The sequence below is a fragment of the Plasmodium berghei genome (genome assembly GCF_900002375.2).
Source record: "Plasmodium berghei ANKA genome assembly, chromosome: 10".
Classification (NCBI taxonomy): domain Eukaryota; phylum Apicomplexa; class Aconoidasida; order Haemosporida; family Plasmodiidae; genus Plasmodium; species Plasmodium berghei.
In genome coordinates, this window is record NC_036168.2 from 1,504,467 (window position 1) to 1,525,048 (window position 20,582).

Genomic DNA, 20,582 nt, shown 5'->3' on the forward strand with positions numbered 1-20,582 from the left:
ATAAATAAAAGGAAACATTTATCAAAATGTTTTATAAAGTAAAGATTTTGAATATATGAAAACGGGAATGAGCCATAATGCTAAAAAAATATGTAAATAAAATATTTACTCAGGCTCAAAATTGAGATAATATATGTGTCTATTCACAATATATATAAATGAAATAAAATGGATATATTTTTTTATTCTGTTTTAAATTGCTCTTTAACATATGTGCTTAAAAAGAAAGATAAATCGAAGTATTTTTTTTTCTTTTCATTTGTTTCTGATTTGACAATGTTTTTGACTGACTTAGTGGCATATTCTTGTATAAAATTTACAAAGGATATTAAATTTCCATAAAATTTCATATAGTCATTTACCTAAAAGTATGCAATATAATAAATAAAAGTAATAATAGCAAATTGAACAAAAGTTAATATTTTTTCAAATTTTTATATTTTCTTTTAGTAGTAAAAAGTATACCTTTTTTAGTTCCTTTTGGAGATCAAGGTAAAGATGCACTAAGTGATTGATCTCGAAATTATTGAGATTATTTTCATCGTATTCATTCTCATCATTTTTGTTTTCTTCGGTAGTTTCATTTTTACTCAATCTATTTTCCATATCCTTACTTGCATCATTTAAGCCATTTTGAGACTCCAAATAATTTTGCACTTTATCAAATTCTTCCTTTACAGTTTTATAAATATAATCGATATTAGCATTTTCTTTAAATTCTTCTAGATAAAATTTAAATCGTACGATTAAAAAGAGGGAAAAGCAATCAAACTTCTCCAGCTTTAGGTTCCTATTAAAAAGGAATGAGCATGAAAAAAAAAAAATATATATATATATATGGGTGCACAGAAACAATAAATTTTTAAAAACTAATATCTATTCGTCATGTTATTTTTCCATTACCTATTGTGAAGCAAAGCGAAGTTTGCTAAGGCTTTCCATGGATCTGAGTTTACATTTTTATCGTAATTAATTATATCATAAACATTTGTTTCATTGATATATGTAGATATATCAGTATTTATTAACTGTTCAAATTTTATTTTATTTTTTATTTTAAAATTATATACATCTACATTATATATTAATTCTATTGAATAAAAAAAATTTGAAAATTTTTCCTTAATTATATTATTGTAAGTTTCTTTAAATTTTTGAATGTGCTGTTCGTTTTTTGCATTATTATTAAAATTATTTCTTAGTGTATTTTCCTGTTCTGCCGGATTTGCATCTCCAAATATATTTAATATATTGTTAAATGTTTGAAATTCATTTAAATCTTCTAAAAAGTTATCACTAGACTCATGAGGGTATTCCTTTCCGCAATAATTTAACCTAATATATGTTTCGATAATTAAATATAATCGATCCAAAAATAAAAATATAAAAAAATTTACTGCATATAGATCTAATAAAGTAATTTTAGTAAACTGAGATATCCATTTCATAAATTTATTTTTTTTATATTTAAATAGTTTTTCTCTTAAGTCACAATATTTTTTATATTCTTCATTGTTTAAGGTTTGTGATAATATACTTCTGAAACGAAGACGATAATCAAATCTTTTCTCATCAAATAAGTTTTTTATAATTTTTTGGATATCTTTATTTTTAAAGATATAATCATTGTGTATGAATTCTTTTTTTACGGATTTTTTTAATTCCTCCAAATTATATTCTTTATTATTTTCTCCAATAGACATGTTATGTTCACCAATATCATAACAATTGTCATCATCACTTTGATGGCCAACGTTATTATCAATCTCATCTATTTTTTCTGTTTTTATTAATACATTTTCCATATTATTATCGATATACCGGATATTCATTCCATTCCCCTCCTTGTGATTCAGCACATTGCTATTGTTGTATAAATTCAAACAAATACTGCTGGTATTAGCAATATTTTTTATGTTACTTGTGTTGTCATATTTATTTTCATGATCTAGTAAATTTTCATCTTTTCCTTTATCGGAAATATTAAATGTATTATTTGCTTTTATATTTATACCATCTGACTCTAATTTGTTATCATCAACATTGTATACTTCTTTTACAATTTCGACATTATCCTGGTGTTTTATTATATTTTCAGGAGAGGTAAAATCATTGCTCCACCTCTTATTGTATACGTCTTGAAAATTTTGAAATTCAAATGGGAATATTTTTTTTAGAAATACTAAAAGATCCTTATTTTTATTATCATTTTTATACTCGTATGAAAACTTTTTAAATATAACATAACATAAAATATTCATATATAAATGCAACCCTTTTATAAAATTGAAATTATCTTCGAGTTTATAAATTCTCAATATTCTAGCTATATAATTTTTTAAATTTAGATCATATTTTACCTGAACGGCAATAAAAAAAATAATAAATAAAGCCGAGCTAGCTAATTTAAATTTAGTTGAACAATATGTAAACCAAACATCAACATTAAAACGGTACTTCGAGATAGAAAATAAATTAAAGCGATTAAAATTTTTAAATATTGTCACTTTTCCTTTTTTTTTTTTAAAAAAAGGACTAATACAAAATAATAGTCTTAATTTATTTTGTAATTATATTTCAATTGTCTTTATAGTTTTGGGTATTTCATAGGAAACTTACATTGGAATAATCAATTAGGACGTGTCCATAATAACGGTTAGGTTTACTTTTGTTTTTATCGACGTTTTTATCAATCTTAATATTTTTAATTTTATTCACTAAAAAGAAAAGGCATATAAATTATATGGGGAATTGAAAATATACATAATAAATATGTTTATACATATATGAATTTGTATAAATAACACATGTGTATTTTCTACAGAACGAGTATGTATATAGTTCAAATATATGTCTTTTTAACTCACGTGACTTTTTATTTTTTTTCTTTATATAATATATTAATTTTCGTTTTTGATCTTTTGTTAATTGTTGCATTAATTCCCCCCATTCTTTTTTATTTTTGGTTTTTAATATTGAATAAATGTCTTTAATTCTATCATCATCCATGATTATAAACGTGCATACCGATATTAATTTATTTTTGTTTTTTTTAGTTTCTTTTATCCCCCCCTTTTTTATTTTACTTGTTTGTCAATTCAAATTAAAATTATCATGAAGAAAATCTTACCGATATAACATTTTTAAATATTATTATCGAATAGGAATATAAAGATTAATGCATATGTATAACCTTTTTTGGTTTAATGTTCTTAAATTTTATTAAATGAATATTTTCATATGAAGAAAAATACGTACAAACTAAATAAGCTTTTGATAGCGTACTGCTATTTATTTGAGTACCTGTAAATAGCTGAAAATGAAAAAAAAAAAAATAAAACGGTTTATTTTATGAGCCTATTGTATTGAATTATAAATTCTAAAATAAAAAATAATAAAGTTAAAATAGCGTATGAAAAACTACAAAAAATTAAAAAAAGGAAAAAAACAAATAATTGAGCATTTATTTATATCAATATATGGAAATTAATATATGATAAACCATAATATTGATGTCATTTATTATTGAAACAAAAGTTAATATTTGAATTCAATTAAACAATGGTGAAATACAATTATATATATTATTAAGGAAAAGCTTCCTTATTTTCCAATTTTTACATTTTGATATATACTGCAATACAATACATTCGAGCTCAGTTAAACCATTGTATACGTCCATATATCATGCAAATATATTTATATGGATAACATATGACATGATTGTGTTAAATTAAAAAAATAAAATATATTTTCTTTTGCTAGTATACAAATATACAAAGTTTTGTTCACTTTATAAATGTCTACGTATAAATTATGCGTTATAATTGATTGCCTTTCTATTGATATTTATAATAAGTATAAACATAGAGTAGCCCTTAAAGACTAAAGTTATTTGTTCTATTTTTTTTATTTTTTCAATATTTTTCGATTTTTTCAGATGGATTTATAAGAAAATAAAATAAAAACCATAATATTGATTTATACTTATAAACCGATATTATTTTTTCCTATTAATATATTATAACTTTATTTAAAGACTATTTTCAAAATATATTACAATAAAATAGTTTGTATGGTATATATAAAAATAATATGCATATTATGATGTAATATATATATATACACATGCTTATCTAATTTGACAAAATCATCATAAAAATTTGTCATAACCAATTAAATAAAGTTGATAAATATCAATATAAAAATGCATACATAAATAACTATGGATGCTAAAATAAGTAAAATAAAGTATAAATATATACATATATATACTGTTAAATGGAATAAAGCAATATTATCATTAAATAATGTACTTAAAAAAATATAAATTATAAATATGTATAGTATATATTTATTAAAAGATATGAATCCATTAATCATACAAATCATATATAGATATAATTATATTACAAGGAAATCAATATAAAGCTGTAAAAACATAATACATGTGATAGGGGATATATAAAATAATGACAGTTTATATATACAATATATATATGTGGTTTACCCAAGCATTGTATGTTTAATAAAAGCATTATTTTATATACGTCGATGCAGCACATTTAACAACGCGAAAATAAAGTTATCATTATGGATAACATCGTTAAGTAATGTAAAAACTTTGTCAGTATAAAATCGGTGTATATATATTTATGTATACTCATGATTTAGTCTATATTGTATATTAATAGCATAAAAATGGGTGTTTTCTTTCATGTTCATAACTCATCTGAACTATTAATAATATTAGTCAAAAAGTTTTCATACCATTTATTATTAATTGTTAAATTTTTTAATTCTTCATGATCGATTTCCATTCCCATAAATTTTGTTGCTTTATGTAAAATATCTAAATGTGCTTTACTGTTACTAATATTGACTTGTAATTTGGGTTTTTTAGATCCATCTTCTGATGGTACTTCTTGAATTTGAATATCGTTCAATAAAGCTTCCGTAACACTACTATCATTTGTATATTCTCTAAATTTGATCATACCTATTAAAATTTGATTTAATTTATTTTTAATTTCTGGATCTTTTAATTCATTTTTACTCAGTTTCATTAAGCTAGCTAATTTTTCTAACATTTCATCATGGCCTTCAATATCATTAATAATTTCATCAATAGTTTTATTTTCATTATTATTTTTGACTTTTTCCATGGTTTTTCTTAAAAATTTTTTCACCATTTTTTTTTCCGATGTTTCATTTTTTGAATTTAATACATTTTGTAAATACATATAAAACCTTATCATTTCTTTTATATCATTAGGATTTATTAAATTATCAAATATATGTTCGTTAATTCCAGGAAAAAAATTATTTTCATCTATTATTTTGTTATTATAATTTTCGCTATGTTCATGATTGTCTAATACCGTTTTCATTTCATTAAATAATTCAGTAGCTTCAGCCAATTTATTTTCATTAAGTAACTCTTTTAATTTTTGAAGGTGCTCCATATGAATAGCTTCTTGAGAGCTATCAATATTCATATTTTTTAAAATGTTACTTTCAGTTTCCCCATTATTGCATTTTATTATGGATAAATTTAAAAGTAAAAAAAGAGAAAATGTTATTACCTTCTTGTTTACCATTTTAGTGATTGTAAATTTTTAGAGTATATTTTTTAAAAATATTTCTTTTTGTATAATATATGTTAAATAACAATAAACAAAATTTAATGAAACTATATAAAACAATAATAAATAAATGTTGGTTTGAAACGTATGTAAAAACATGTATATATATATATAATATATATATAGTCCATGTATTTTGCAGTCATAAAAAAACTAAGAAAAATATTATATTCTGATCATTATATAATTTTAATACTATGAAAAATTTGTTAAAAAAATTAAAATTAAGAATATTTTGTCTTAAAATATATATATATAAATAAAATTATTGGTATTATTTAATAAGAAATATATGTATAATTAATTATAAATTTTATGCATAGGACAAAAAAATAGCCTTATAATATATGCCAAAAAAAAAATTTCATCCAAAAAAATTATTGTTACCATATATAATATTATTATAAAATTTTTTATGTGGAATCCAATTTTTACATGCATTATACACTGATTATTTTTTTTATTAAATAATAATATATATGGTATTGTAACCAAATTATAGTATTTTAAAAAAATGGAAAAAGGGGCTTTTATAGAAAGAACAATGTTATATATATTTTTATTATATTTTTACCATTACTAAAATTGAAAATGCGAAAATAAAATTTTATAGTATAGTAAATTATGTCCTTATTTTATTTTTGATAATTGTCGTATTTACATACAATAATTTATCTATTATCTATAATATATAGTATATATGGCATGTGAACGAATTGTATATATAGTATCTTTTAGATATATATAGAACGAGATGAGAGCATTACTTTTCTTAACACAAATTATATATTCTCTAATTTTATTTGTTGTTTCCGATAAATATAAATAAGTTTGAGTTCCTATCCCAATCAATATATTATAAATAAATGTATAAATATATATTTTTTAAACACATGTTTTTTTAAATTATATTTTATGCTATGCTTTTACATTTCTTCCACATATTACGTAAGAATTTATTCAATCTTTTTGAAATAAGCGTAAACAACAAATATGATTAAAATAATAAATAAGAATTATAAAATGTTTTTATACAGTATTTGTATTTTATTGGCATATTACATAATTGCGATAAATTGCATAATATTATACTCCAGAATATATAAATATGGGAAAAATCAGTGACCACCCCCAAATTGTAGTCTTTTCATTATAAAGGTTACTTATTTTTTTAAATTATAAAAAGAGAAAAATGTATATAACTGCATGTATGCATGGTTTATGTACATATACATGCATGTAAATGTGTTTCCATAGAAAGGACAAATTGTAATATGTTCTTATTCAAAAATTGGCAATTAAATGCTATAACATATATATATTGCAAATTAAAAAAAAAACTTAATATTTGGCCTTTAATAATGCGTTTATATATTTGTATGTTTAAAATATAGCTAAATTATAAAATTTAATAACACAATCTGTTTTTTCCAATTTTACTAAGTTTTATATTTGTTGAAAATTTTCAAAAAATTACGCTAAAACAACAGAAAATATCTGCACTAATGCTGAAAAATAATAATATTTCGATAAGATATTAGATCGGTTTTTCACTTTATTAATCAAGAAAGTTATATAGAAAGAATGTAGAACACACAAATGTTTTAGCTTACTTTAATCTTTTAATTTTATTATAATTATTTTTATGGGAAAAAATTATTATTATTATCATAAAATGGTATTTGCAACAAGAAAAAGTATATTAAATTAATTTGTGGAAAAAAAAATGTGAAAAAGCGCAAAAAATAAAATGATTGATAAATATTCCATAAAATTAAAATTTGGGGGTGTTTTTAATATGTATACATTTATTATTATGTTTACTATTATTTTTTAATATAAAATATGTATATATATTTATGTGACAATTGAAATAATTTTTTTATAAGTTGCCATTTTGTTCTTGTTCTTATTGAAGTTGTTTATGCGCATGCGTATAATTTGAAAAGAGAAAAAAAACAAATAAATAAAATATATTGAAAAAATATAAAAGCGCAATAACTATTTACAGAGGTAAATTAATATATATTAAATTTTTTTCATTAAAAAACGCATATTGTAAAAATTCAATGAAAAAGTTGTATACATAATTAAACAATATAATGTAAAAAAAAAGAACCCCCCCCTATATATAAATAATCTTCGCCAAAAAAATTAGTACCCTTTTTTAGTAATTTTTTAAATTATTAACATTTTGCTCAAAACTATAAAATGAAAAAAAATAGGGAAAAGTAAAATAATAATTACGCGTACAATAATGTGCCCCTATTCTATTTTTGCCAAAAATCAAAGCAAATTTTGAGTTAATAAAATGAAAAAATTGTTTCTATATTGTTTTCCGCTTTTTTTCGGAATATTTAATGAACATATAACATGTTTGAGAGAAAATAATATTGTACACAACTTACAACTTGATAGTCATTCAAATGGCATAAAAAATATAGGAAACAATGTGTGTACCTGTGATTTTACTGATAAATTAAATATAATACCCCAAAGCAAAACGAAAATAATTTGCAGCCTTAAACCCAGTTTTGGCGACGAAATTCAAATATTAGCAAATAAAGAATATGATATATATTGTTTTAATAACTCTAAAATATATTGTCCTCTAAAAAATAATTTTATAAATAATGCAGATATAAATAATTATTCAAAAAATTTAAAATATACAATAAGTGACATACAACATAATAATAAAGCTGTTAAAGAATATCGTTTAGTTATAGATAAAAATGCAACAGACATATTATTTTATTGTACAATAAGACCAAAACAAATATCTGAATTATTAGAAGGTGAAGTAAAAATTGATTTAAAAAGAGAAATAATTGAAGAGTATTCAACAGCACAAAATACGGATACTAATGTTTGCGATTTTTCACAAGGAAATTTAAATATAAGCCCGTCTGGAGGTTTTTTTTATAAGAATTCAAGATCAGTTAATTGTATATATAAAGTTGTACCAGACGAGTTGTTTTTAATAAAATTGCCAAAACTGGATGTTGTAAATGAATTATTATTGCCTAGTATTGTTAACTGCTTATCAGAGCACTCTTTTATTAGTTTTACTTTAAAAAATATTGAAGAATATGATGATAATATAACACTACATTTGACATTAGGAAAGGCTAATAAAAAATTTAGTTTGGTTTGTTCTTTTGATTTGTTGGAATATAAAAGTGAACCATGCCATATTGGAAGAAAAGGGAACGTTGTATTTTATTTTAACTCATAAAAGGATATGATAAGAAAAAACAATGAAAATACATAAAACATTATAATAATATGATTTATCACAAACGTGATTATATTGGAGGACAAAATTAAAGACATGAATATACAAATATAACGAAGAATTCAAAAAAAGTGTGTAAAACACACATTTTGCATGATACACAAATAGATACAATTAATTGAGGATATTTTCCATTCCGAAAAAATATAAAATATTATATTCTTACATTTTTCATATACCTATTTTCAGTTTCATTATATCCATATTACTGGGTATGGTAATATATGTAGTACACTGATATTTACACTATTTTGTTTTTTGTTTTTGTTTTTGTTTTTGTTTTTTATTTTTAATGCTTCAAATCCCCAAAATTTTGATAAAATTATTTCATTAATTTGCCTTTTAACTTTGTTTCAGTCTTAAATATTACTTGATTTTTAAAACTTTCTTTAATTTATACGTTCTCAATTGAAGTTTTCAGACTTATTTAATAGTAAATGAAAAATAGTTGAACGATTTGTAATTGTATAATAAAATATATATAATCGTATAATAATATTAAAAAAAGGCAAAGGAAAGAAAAACGAAAATGTAGACACACATGTGTGCATATTATATACCCATACATAAATGGGCAAAAAGTAAATACCGTCCAGTCTCATTCATAATTTATACATAATTAACTGATTAAAAAAAGAGAGATAAAAATATATTAGTAAAATGCTATGAAAAATAATAGCCATAATAAAATAAGGCGAACATAAATATGTAAACAAATTTATTTGAATAATTAAATTACAAGTGTAGATATTTTTTTCTGCAATATCAAAACACAAAAAATGTCTTTATTTGAAAAATAATTATAATAATGTAATGATGCCTGATTTTAAAGACATTTGTACGAAGGAAATATTTCCAAGTAAAAAAATAAAAAGGTTTTTTTTAAAATGTCGATCTAAGGAAAAGGTTTTGTATTCCTTTACTTCGGAAAATGTAAATTTTTTCAAATAAAACCAGAAAAAAAAAAGGAGAAAGAAATTGAGAGATAAAAATATCGTCACATTGCGCCCACTCCTAATTATATGCATAATACTTGCACTATATATATTTATAAGTTTGTATACAAAATGATCTATTGTACATAAATATATTTTTAAATTGTTTGGTTTGTTTCAAAAATAAGCCATAGGTAAATTTTTTCACTTTCTTAGAGAAAAATTGTTTATTGCACAAATTTATTTTTATAGGAATCAATACATGAAGAAAAATGTCGCAGGAGTTATAAGAATATTTTAAAACAAAAAATAAAGGTTAAAAATATTTATTAAAAAAGTACTAAACATGTGTAGTATAATTTTCACTTTGCTCGTTATAAATATTTTGTTTATTTTGTTCACAACATAAAAAACACACACACATATATACAATATATATATATATATATTATAGAATATACACTTTGAAGTACTAACACGAAGATTTCACCAATGTTTAAGTTTTCTATATTTGGTTTTAATTATTTTTAGTAAAGACATTTTGTACATATTTTTTGATAAGGTTAAGAGATAAAGATGAAAATAAATATATGCACATGCGTTTTTATGATTTTCTGTTTCATATTTTCTAGCAATGTAGAATGTTTTATATATAAAACACATAACTGTGCTATTATATATTTGTGTAATACTTTGTAGGGGCAAAATATATTGACGGATACACTAACTATTGTTCTCATTATTCTTAATATTGTTGAAACAATATTTCATTTGTCTGTTAATACTTCCTATATTTATTATTTTATGTGCTTTGATGTTTTGTCATTAATTATGGTGTTTGGAGACTTATCTATTTGTGAAAATTACGTGTTTAATTATTTGCATTCCTCTTTTAAAAAGTATATCAATTTAATTAGAATAAAAAATAAATTTCCATAAAATAAACATGTGTATATATAATAATATGCCCATAAAATACATAAAAATATATCCTTGTTTTATATTTTTAAATTTTTTACTGTGATTGACATAGCTTCTATCGTGCTGAAGACATAAACAATGAAGAAATATTTTATTTGATGCAATTGTTTAAAGCCTTAAAAATCACAAAAATATATCGGTTGGTTATTAAAATAATCAAGGATCATACTAAGGACAAATACAAACACCGGAATGAGTGGAATGTTATAATATTTTCGTAAATATTTATCCAATAAGCGAGTCAAAAATATAACAAAGCAAAAAAACTAAAAAATAAGAACATATATATATATATATGCACTTGTATTCGCATCTTTCTAACACCCCATTATTTATCTCATTTTTTAGTTTGAAAAAATGGAAAGTATGAAAAATAAAACATGCTTGAAGGTAAAAAAAATATTTATTTATTTTCGGAGGGCAACATAAATTATTCTATACATTATACAAGCATATATATATATGTCTATAGTATGTATATACTTTTTATGATCTCGAAATTGTATTAGGATAATTTAAAATTTACAAATAAAATGCACTTGACTTTGATCAAAAGATTTTTTGTGTCCTTAATTTTTGTTATGTTATCTTATATATTGATTGAATTGGTAAAGTTGTTTTGAATTATATAATATATCAAATGTTGTTCCAAAAGAGTTTAGTTATGGCATGAGTATAGCGCATTAGTTTATGATTTTTGTAAAAATAAATATTATTTCTCTCTATATATATGAATAATTTAATATTATTAAGGTAACCTTTTCAAAGGGGAATAAAAGTTCAATGAGCTATTTTATATATAACATAGACCGGTTAGCAATAAAAAAATACACATATTTATGAAAATAGTATAAAGAACATACATATTTATTTAGTTGGTCTATTTCTTTTTAGCTTTCTTTAAATAATATTTATTTTATCTTATAATATAATTTTGCAATCATTTTTTTAGAACAAATTTTGATGACCACTATGAATCAGAATTTTTGAAAGCCCTTTATTTTTATAGTGTACGCTACGAAATATTTCGAAAAAAACATAAAATTAGCATATGTATTGGGACAAAAAATACAAACTTTATTCATTAATTTTAGAGTATTCAAAGAACAAAAAATGATGAAGAATATTTAATAAGTTTTAAGTCAAAAAGAAAATTACAAAATTTTGTTAACAAGAAAGAAATTAATATTGGAGAAGAGAAACACATATTATGGGATTTTACAAAATTACCATATGTAATAATAATGAAAATAAAAAAATAAAGAGAAAAAATATTAATACAACATATATGAGTAATATACATATACATATGCATGCATATGCACATTTAGACCGAGATGATGAAATTGTTAGACATGAAGATCCCTAATTCACAAAATGAGGAAGAAATTACCATGGACAGTACAATCAAAAACTCAAGTATATAAAATGACTAAGATAAAAATAGTACAATAAAATAGACTATATAAAATGTTACTATTATATCTATTATTGTCATTGATATATTTTGTTCTGATTTTTTAAGGTCAACTAAGACATTATGAAATGAGAGTTTATAAATCCAAAGATTTTATCTTTTACATAAACATAAAAAAAAAAATAATAAAAAAAATCAAGAATATAGTGATATTAAAATTATTCATTATATTGGTATTTGCATATATAAAAAATATTAAAGAAAAAATACGAATTAAATTATATTTATGATAAAAAAAAAGCAACCAAAAACATGATGAAACAAAATATCAATTCTTGATATTCACAGCACTTTGATATTTATCCATTTATACATTTCATACTTAGACAACTTGATTATATGAAATAATTATTATATTTAATTTTTCAGTTTTCCTTTTTTATGTTGTTTTATTTTTCGGTCGAGCTAAATATTCTCTTGTTTCCAATAGAAAGCATATTGAAAAAATTGAAACTCATGAAGTAAGAAAATAAAATAAAATAAAATAAAATAATATAAGTGTGTTATTATAAGGAAATAACGAAATATACACGCTAAGAAATATGGAAATAATGTGGAAATAGATAAAAATATTAATAAATATGTACTTATATAGTCATTTAATAGGACTGTCGTTATATATACATATTTTTATTATTACATTTAGGTCTAATCCAACATTAGCTCTCGAAATGCAAGAGGAGCTACTGAACCATGAGTTGGATAATATTTTGCGAACTAAGCAATTGAAGAAGTAAATAAAAAAAAAAAAATTTTATATCCTTATTTTTTGACTATATATGTGCATATATATGGATAGGATTTATTTGTCTATATGTTTTCCATATTTAAAAAATCAGAGAATGTATAAAAGGGAATTATGAAATATTAAAAATGGAAGAAAATTTAATGAAACTGGGAACTTTAATGCTGCTTGGTATTCCTATATATATGTCCATATATACACATAAATATGAATAGATATATGATCATATTTTATATACAGGATAAATATGTAGTATTAAATAATATATTTTTGTTTCTTGTATAATATAATAAATAATGATAAGAAATTGTATTAAACTAACATATCTACATATATTTTTTTTAAAGGATTTGGGGAGGCAGGAGCAAAAATTATATCGAAAAATATAAATGATCAAGAAAGAATAAATTTATTAATAAATGGAGAAATTGTTTATTCTGTTTTTTCATTTTGTGATATAAGAAATTTTACTGAAATTACTGAAACTCTAAAGGAAAAGGTTTGTATATTATACTATAACAATTTGTGTATTCGATTATTTTGCTTATGTGAATTTGGAATATATGTTTCGAATAAACTGATAATATAACTTGTTCACATCAGCATAGTTATATAGCTTCCTTCTCTTTTTATAATTGCCTTCTTTTTTTTACATTTTTCCATTCAGATTATGATATTCATAAATTTAGTTGCAGAAATAATTCATGAGTGTTGTGATTTTTATGATGGGTCGATAAACAAAAATATAGGAGATGCATTTTTATTAGTATGGAAATATAAAAAAAATTATTGTTTAAATAAAAAATTTTCAAATCAAGAATATACCAAAACAGGAGTTACATCCTATGAATATTATTCTGAAAAAAAAAAAATTAACAGAATTTGTGATTTAGCTTTTTTATCAACAATAAAGACACTAATAAAATTAAAACAGGTAATGATGTGTTACTGCACATCTTATGTTAGAAATATTTGGTATACATATTTATACCCTATTCATGTATATTTATGAGAGTATTTTATTAAAATTTTTTTTTTAAATATAAAATATACCCCACCATAAAAATTTCAAAATAAAAATACAGTCAGAAAAAATAAGAACGTTTTTGAAAAGCGAGAAAATTGATGAACTTGTTAACAATAATATTATAGAATTAAGTTTTGGTTTACATTTTGGATGGGCTATTGAAGGAGCTATAGGAAGTCGATACAAAATTGATTTATCTTATTTATCTGAAAATGTGAACATAGCTAGCCGACTACAAGATATTTCAAAGATATACAAAAGCGATATTATTATATCTGGGGATTTTTACGACAATATGTCTGAGAATTTTAAAGTGAGTTGCATTGTTCTTTCTTAAAAAAAGAAAGAGAAACAGTGTATAATTAAATTGAAAAAAAAAGCTAAATAGTAGCCACAATAGTAGTTCATTTAATTTTTCAGCATCAATTACTTGCATTATGCATATTACGTATAAGGTGTTATTTTCGCCAATTATATTCATAATCAAAAACGGTTAAAAATAAAAAAGTTTCAAAATAATATAATAAATGCACAAGTTTAAAAATCACCCTTTTATTATTTTAAAATTGAAGAAATCGCTTAGGAAAATAGACAGGGTGACATTGAAGGGATGCGCAAACCCGTTAAATTTATACACTGTTGATCTGTGTCTGAATAAAGTTAAAACATAATAATTATATGAGTGAATATATCCATATATATTATTTATTATTTTATTTATCAATCATGTGTGGGCTATTATACCACGGCTGATAGTTTTCATAGTAATACATGCATTTTTGAAAGTGAAGAATAAAATATCGAGTATTTTTTTTTAAATATTTAAAATTTTTCTTGCTTGTTCAGATACAAAATGAAAAGCTAATAAATAAGTTCGATATCATTGGCTCATCCTCAAATTCAGATAGGAAAATGACAAAAGTATTGCAACTCAATAGAATATATTATTGCCTTTATATTAAGATTATAGAGAAAGTAATTTTGCTCAATAAGTTTAATTTTCGCTGTTTTCTTTTTATTTTCATAGATTTTCGATGATATAAAAAAAAAAACAGAAAGAAGAAGACGAAAAAAGCAGTTATCAAACCTTGAGTATGATGTAATATATGCATATATGGGTGTGTTAGACGAAATATGTAGCATGCATATATATATACATGCATATTTATGATAATTTTCTTACAGCTGTTTTTAGAATATACAAAAAGCAGGGACATAAGATTAGTTAAGGTGGAATATCCCGAGGAATATTTGAATTTATTTGAACAAAGCCTAGAATTATATTTAAATGGAAAGTGGAATGAATCAAAAAAACTGTTGGATAATTTAAAAAATAAATTTTATTTTGAAGATAATATTGTTTATCAGTTGCTTGACTTTTTGAGCTCAAACAATTTCACCACGCCTTATGATTGGCCTGGCTACAGAATGTTTTTGCATAAGTCGTAATTTTTTAATTATAAGAAAAAATAAATAAAAAAAAGGAAAAAAAATAATAAATTAAAAAAAAAATTAAATAAATTAAAAGAGACAATATGGTTGTGAAAAATATATTTGTGCACAGCTCTTTGCTATGAAGTATATATATTATGTTGATATTCTAAAAACATTAGTTAAGGATTATATAGTAAACAAAAGTATGTAATAAATGAAACATAAAAAGGGTTCATAATAACAAAACAAGTGTAAATTCCACGAAGGAATATATATGTATACCAATATGAAAATGGGCATGAGCTTATACTAATGCGTTCAAACTTTCTACATAATCATAAGCCTTTTTTTGAACCATTTTTTGTGTGTTAACGCTTCCGTGATTTTTTTCAAATAGTAACCATTTTGTAAAAATCATTTTCATAACTCGTGTTTTAAATTTGATTGACAAAAATCGTTCAAATATATTTCTAATAAATTGTAATTCGTTAAGAGTTAATTTTTTAATTTTTTTTTTTTGATTTTCATCATCATTTTCATTTTTTTTTGCCTTTGTTAACGAATTGATATGTATGTCCAAATAAGTAAACCATATATCTGACCGTTTAGGATATTCCTGAATTAATTTTTCAAAATAATTTTTTCCTCTTTCTATATTTGAATATTTATACTCAAAGCGTGCCGCATTTATTATTATGTTTAAATGTTTTCTTTTTGGTAATGCATGCAAAGATTTTAATAAAATATTATGAGCGTATTCTTCATCGTTGAGTGTGTTATGCAAAAGTTCGAGATAACGAGTCCATATTTTTTTTGAATATTTAAATTTTTTAATACCTTCTTCACATAATTCTTTTAATTCATTAAGCTTTTTATTCATTTTTAAAATATTCATTGTGTGTAAATATATACTTTTTTCATTATTCACAAGTAATGCTCTTTTAAATATTTCATTTAAATTATCTCCATAAGCACATTCCATATTTATATAACATAAATATATATTTAGTTTTTCTTCTATAAGATGTATATCAATAGTTTTTAACGCTCTCTCTGCTATATTTCTAGCTTCTTGTATATTTCCTTTTTCTAAATAATAAACGATGTAACTTATCCATATAGTACTTTTATTTTTTTCAGATACTAGCAATTTTTCATAATCATAAGGTTTTACTTGTTCTTCATTTTGCCCATTTTTATTATTGATAATTTTATTATTTAATAAAATATTGTTGTTATCACCTTCATCGCAGCTATCAAACTTTTCATCTTCTTCATTGCTACTACTATTATATTCTTGCGTTTCTTTGTGTTTTTTTATGTTTATTTTTTCTTCTTTTTCGTTTCCTATTTCATCCTCTTTATCAGATTTTTTTTTTTTTTTTTTTTTTTTTTTTTTCTTATTTTGGATTTCAGCATATAAACTTAAGTTCCCTCTTTTATTATGATCCTTTATAATAGCTTTCCCTTCAATCTTTTTATTATTTTTTATTTTTACATTATTTATGTCATTTTTTTTTTCACAAATTTGATCATTCCCCTCATTTTGAGGCTTTATTTCCTCATGCGTTGTATCTAATTGGTCATCTTCAGCTATAGTCATTTTATACACATATATATCGTTCGATTCTCACTGTAGATTGATAAGTATATGAGAGATAACCACAAATCATCCACTCTCTATGTCATAAATAAGTATATATATATATATTATTGCATATACCTACTATATACATACATAAAATGTTATTTTATTCGTCCTATTTTCTCTTTTTAATGTTTCATCATTATTGATATTAGGCAATATATATATCTACAAAACATTGAAAATTATTTATTCTAAGGAATTTTTTAATTTACAAATTTGTTAATTTTAAAACGATAAAAAAAGTAAAATAAATGGGTGAAAATAAAAATTGTTTTGCATTTTAGAGTAATATATAAGAGGTATTATACATGAATGGAATTTTTAAGAAAAAAAAAATATATATATATATGGCATTTTGGGATATTTAAAAATATAAAAAAACACAAAAAAATAAAATAAAACAAATAATATAAATAAGCAAAATAATACTACTAAAAATATAGGGAAAAAATTGAAATATCTACAAAAAGGTATAGTATGCATTATTAAAATGGAATGGTATTACAACAAAAAAAATATAGTGCTTATTTTTGATTTTTTAAAATTTATTATATTTTATTTTCCCACTGCGTACCCTTTATATATGTATGTATTTTATAGTGGTGTTGTTTTCATACTAAAAAAAATTATTAATCCCTTTAATATATAAAATAAATTATTTGTTAAATAAAAAAATGTAATAATGAATATTTATTTTCACTTGCCGATATTCTTAGGGTATATAAACGTATTTTTGGTATTTTTTTAGCAACTAAAATAAAATGTATATGTTGTGTATTAAACAACTTTATATCATTTTATTATAAAAATATATAGTTACGTTTTGTAAATATTTTTCCGTTTCTTATAGTGTTTTATGGACTTTGATCGTCATCCTTTTGAAATAATTTATTTCTATATTGATTGAATTGCTTCATTTGATCATTTTTAACTTTATTTTGAGAAATATATTTAATATTATTCACTTTGAATATATTATTTTGTGATCTAAAAATGCATGGGATAGCTACTTTAGCTGCAGCCTTTTTTAAAACTTTATAAACCGAGTCATCAAAGCCTAAGGAAACAAATGGGCTAATTGTTGGTATATGAAAAATAGCTTTTCCTGATGGTACTCTAGCAACAAAATAGTCAATTAATCCTTTCCCCTGTCCCATTTTCGTTCCATCTGGTTTTTTCGTTACACTATATGTAGCATGGACATTAATAAAATATTCTTTTTTTTTTCCTAAATATTTACGTATAATTTGTTTCATTTCTTCTAATTTTTCGCCCCTTATCCTTTTTGGGCATGCCGCTATAAGTGATTTCCCGATTTTTATATCTGGCTCATTAAGCGGTGTTATTCTTCCCTTGGGTGCTTTTAGTCGAACAGGCAATGGACTCTTATAAATTATTGGAGGCATTTTGATTAATCATATGGTATATGTATAAATGTATATATATTTATAAATGTACATGTAATATCGAAAATTGGCCTCTACTTTTTGTTTGAAAAAAAACTATTCACACATAAATTTTGTGAGACCCCCTGAGAATATATGTGTATACAAGATATATAATAATATATACCCCATTAATATGCTTTAAAATTGTCACTTATAAATCGTTACAGTATGTCATATTAACGAACGTTAAATAGTGACAGCATTGTTGATCTACTTTGTTTCATATTTATGAGAAAGCAGCACAAACTATGTGCATTTTATAATTATATATTTATTGATAGATAAAAAATACGCATATATAATTGATCGAAGCTTGCTTTATTCATTTTCCATCTTTGTTGATTATCAAAATATTTTTATATATGTAATTGAATTCTATTATTTTTCATGTTTCTAAATCTTATATCTTTGATTATTTATTAAAGCTTATAGTTATCATATCCTTAAAATTGGCAATCCATGCTATTTTAAATAATATAATGAAAACTAGAAAAATTAAGCGTTTTTTATATTTTTCGCGAAACTATTTATAAAATGAAGAATATAACTATTACTATTTTATCGTAGGCCGTTTTTTTTTCGAAACATTTTAAAATTGCTTCAAAAACATGAATGCATTATGCAAACATATATATTTTTTTCATCGCTAATTATTTATTCGCCTTCTATAATATAAACTGAAATAACTTTCATTGTATTTTTTTTCACGAAAAAAGTATTTACAAGGTTTGGGTTTATGAGTATGTTTTTTAAGTAAATTAAAAAAATAGTACAAAATATTCGGAAAAGCAACAAAACTATATATAATAAGTACGTAAAATTACTAATTAATTATTGCGATGTATATTATTAATAATAAGATATATGTATTATATGGTATATGTAAAATCATTTTTTCTTATAATGATACATTCTTCATATATAATGCGGACTAAGTCACACAAAAAAATAATTTTTTCTTTTGATATTTTTTGATAAATAAATATTTCCTTATAATAATACAGTATTTACACATAATTAACAATAACATGAACAGCTACATTCTTCGGTCTGAACTCCTGTTACACTTTTACAGGAAGAGAAACATTCTACTGGTCCATTATCAATGTCGTTATTATCAGATTTTGTTGCTGATTTTAGTCCCTTTGCATGTGCGGCGGCATCAAGACTATGTCGTTGGTTGTTACTATCGGATCGTGAAGATGCCTTAACATCGGCCAATGGATTACTGCTATTACTATCCAAATATTTGTATCCTTTACTAGCATTTCTATATTTCATTGAAAAACCTGTTTTATTTTTACAACTGCATTCACATTCACAAAAATTTTCTGGTAGGCATTTTACACACTCTTGGCCTGTTGTTTTGGGCCCAAATATTTCTGCTGCTGAAAAATTCTTTACATTATTATTATGGGGATATGCGCTTACTACATTTCTTATGGAATTTTTCCTTGCTCCTTCGATTTTTATTATTAAGAAAAGGAGAGGAATTAAAAAAAGCAATATTCTTTTCATTTTGATTAATATAAATACAAAAAAGGGTATATATATAAGAGAAATATATTGCTAAAAAGAATATATATATTTATAGAGAGGAATATGTAAGCAATATTTAAAAAAATTATTTAATAAAAAAACATAAAAAAAATTAAATATGATTAATGTATATATTACGTTGTTTTTTCAGAAGAGCAATTATAATACAAAAAAATAAGAAAACGAAAAAAAGACAAATAAAAGAACAAAAATTTATTAAGACAAAAAACAAATTATAAAAATATAGAAAATAAATTAATAAAATAAAAATAATAATAATAAATTAATATAATTTAAATTAATTTATTGAAAATATAAAATTATTAAAGAATGAAAAAAACAATTTACAAATTTATCAATTTTCCATTTCGAAATTAGCTATATATTTTTTATAAATAGCTATAT

The 20,582-nt window shown here is 22.2% G+C and overlaps 7 protein-coding genes across 7 annotated transcripts; 2 read left to right on the forward strand and 5 right to left on the reverse strand.

Moving 5' to 3' along the window:
- Positions 1-182: 182 nt before the first annotated feature.
- PBANKA_1037200 (conserved Plasmodium protein, unknown function) lies at positions 183-3,009 on the reverse strand (the record flags this gene model as incomplete). Its single annotated transcript, XM_034565478.1, has 5 exons — positions 183-362; positions 466-790; positions 904-2,360; positions 2,620-2,717; positions 2,868-3,009. 5 exons carry the CDS (start codon positions 3,007-3,009, stop codon positions 183-185), a joined length of 2,202 nt encoding a protein of 733 aa, XP_034422171.1.
- Positions 3,010-4,721: 1,712 nt separating this feature from the next.
- PBANKA_1037300 (conserved Plasmodium protein, unknown function) lies at positions 4,722-5,600 on the reverse strand (the record flags this gene model as incomplete). Its single annotated transcript, XM_034565479.1, has 1 exon — positions 4,722-5,600. One exon carries the CDS (start codon positions 5,598-5,600, stop codon positions 4,722-4,724), a length of 879 nt encoding a protein of 292 aa, XP_034422172.1.
- A 2,356-nt stretch (positions 5,601-7,956) lies between these two features.
- PBANKA_1037400 (conserved Plasmodium protein, unknown function) lies at positions 7,957-8,883 on the forward strand (the record flags this gene model as incomplete). Its single annotated transcript, XM_034565480.1, has 1 exon — positions 7,957-8,883. One exon carries the CDS (start codon positions 7,957-7,959, stop codon positions 8,881-8,883), a length of 927 nt encoding a protein of 308 aa, XP_034422173.1.
- An 876-nt stretch (positions 8,884-9,759) lies between these two features.
- Positions 9,760-15,557, forward strand: PBANKA_1037500 (adenylyl cyclase alpha; the record flags this gene model as incomplete). Its single annotated transcript, XM_034565481.1, has 22 exons — positions 9,760-9,876; positions 10,131-10,193; positions 10,333-10,440; positions 10,578-10,777; positions 10,912-11,062; positions 11,208-11,249; positions 11,369-11,467; positions 11,613-11,671; positions 11,812-11,869; positions 11,954-12,094; positions 12,191-12,278; positions 12,385-12,509; positions 12,706-12,797; positions 12,983-13,069; positions 13,176-13,252; positions 13,429-13,580; positions 13,749-14,015; positions 14,167-14,421; positions 14,681-14,767; positions 14,955-15,029; positions 15,136-15,207; positions 15,294-15,557. 22 exons carry the CDS (start codon positions 9,760-9,762, stop codon positions 15,555-15,557), a joined length of 2,679 nt encoding a protein of 892 aa, XP_034422174.1.
- Positions 15,558-15,846: 289 nt separating this feature from the next.
- Positions 15,847-17,145, reverse strand: PBANKA_1037600 (rRNA biogenesis protein RRP5, putative; the record flags this gene model as incomplete). The annotated part of the gene is made up of 1 exon (XM_034565482.1): positions 15,847-17,145. The coding sequence occupies one exon, from the start codon at positions 17,143-17,145 to the stop codon at positions 15,847-15,849; it is 1,299 nt and encodes a 432-aa protein (XP_034422175.1).
- Positions 17,146-18,044: 899 nt separating this feature from the next.
- PBANKA_1037700 (ribosomal protein L16, mitochondrial, putative) lies at positions 18,045-18,596 on the reverse strand (the record flags this gene model as incomplete). Its single annotated transcript, XM_034565483.1, has 1 exon — positions 18,045-18,596. The coding sequence occupies one exon, from the start codon at positions 18,594-18,596 to the stop codon at positions 18,045-18,047; it is 552 nt and encodes a 183-aa protein (XP_034422176.1).
- A 1,059-nt stretch (positions 18,597-19,655) lies between these two features.
- PBANKA_1037800 (secreted ookinete adhesive protein) lies at positions 19,656-20,156 on the reverse strand (the record flags this gene model as incomplete). Its single annotated transcript, XM_034565484.1, has 1 exon — positions 19,656-20,156. The coding sequence occupies one exon, from the start codon at positions 20,154-20,156 to the stop codon at positions 19,656-19,658; it is 501 nt and encodes a 166-aa protein (XP_034422177.1).
- Between the last annotated feature and the right edge of the window lie 426 nt (positions 20,157-20,582).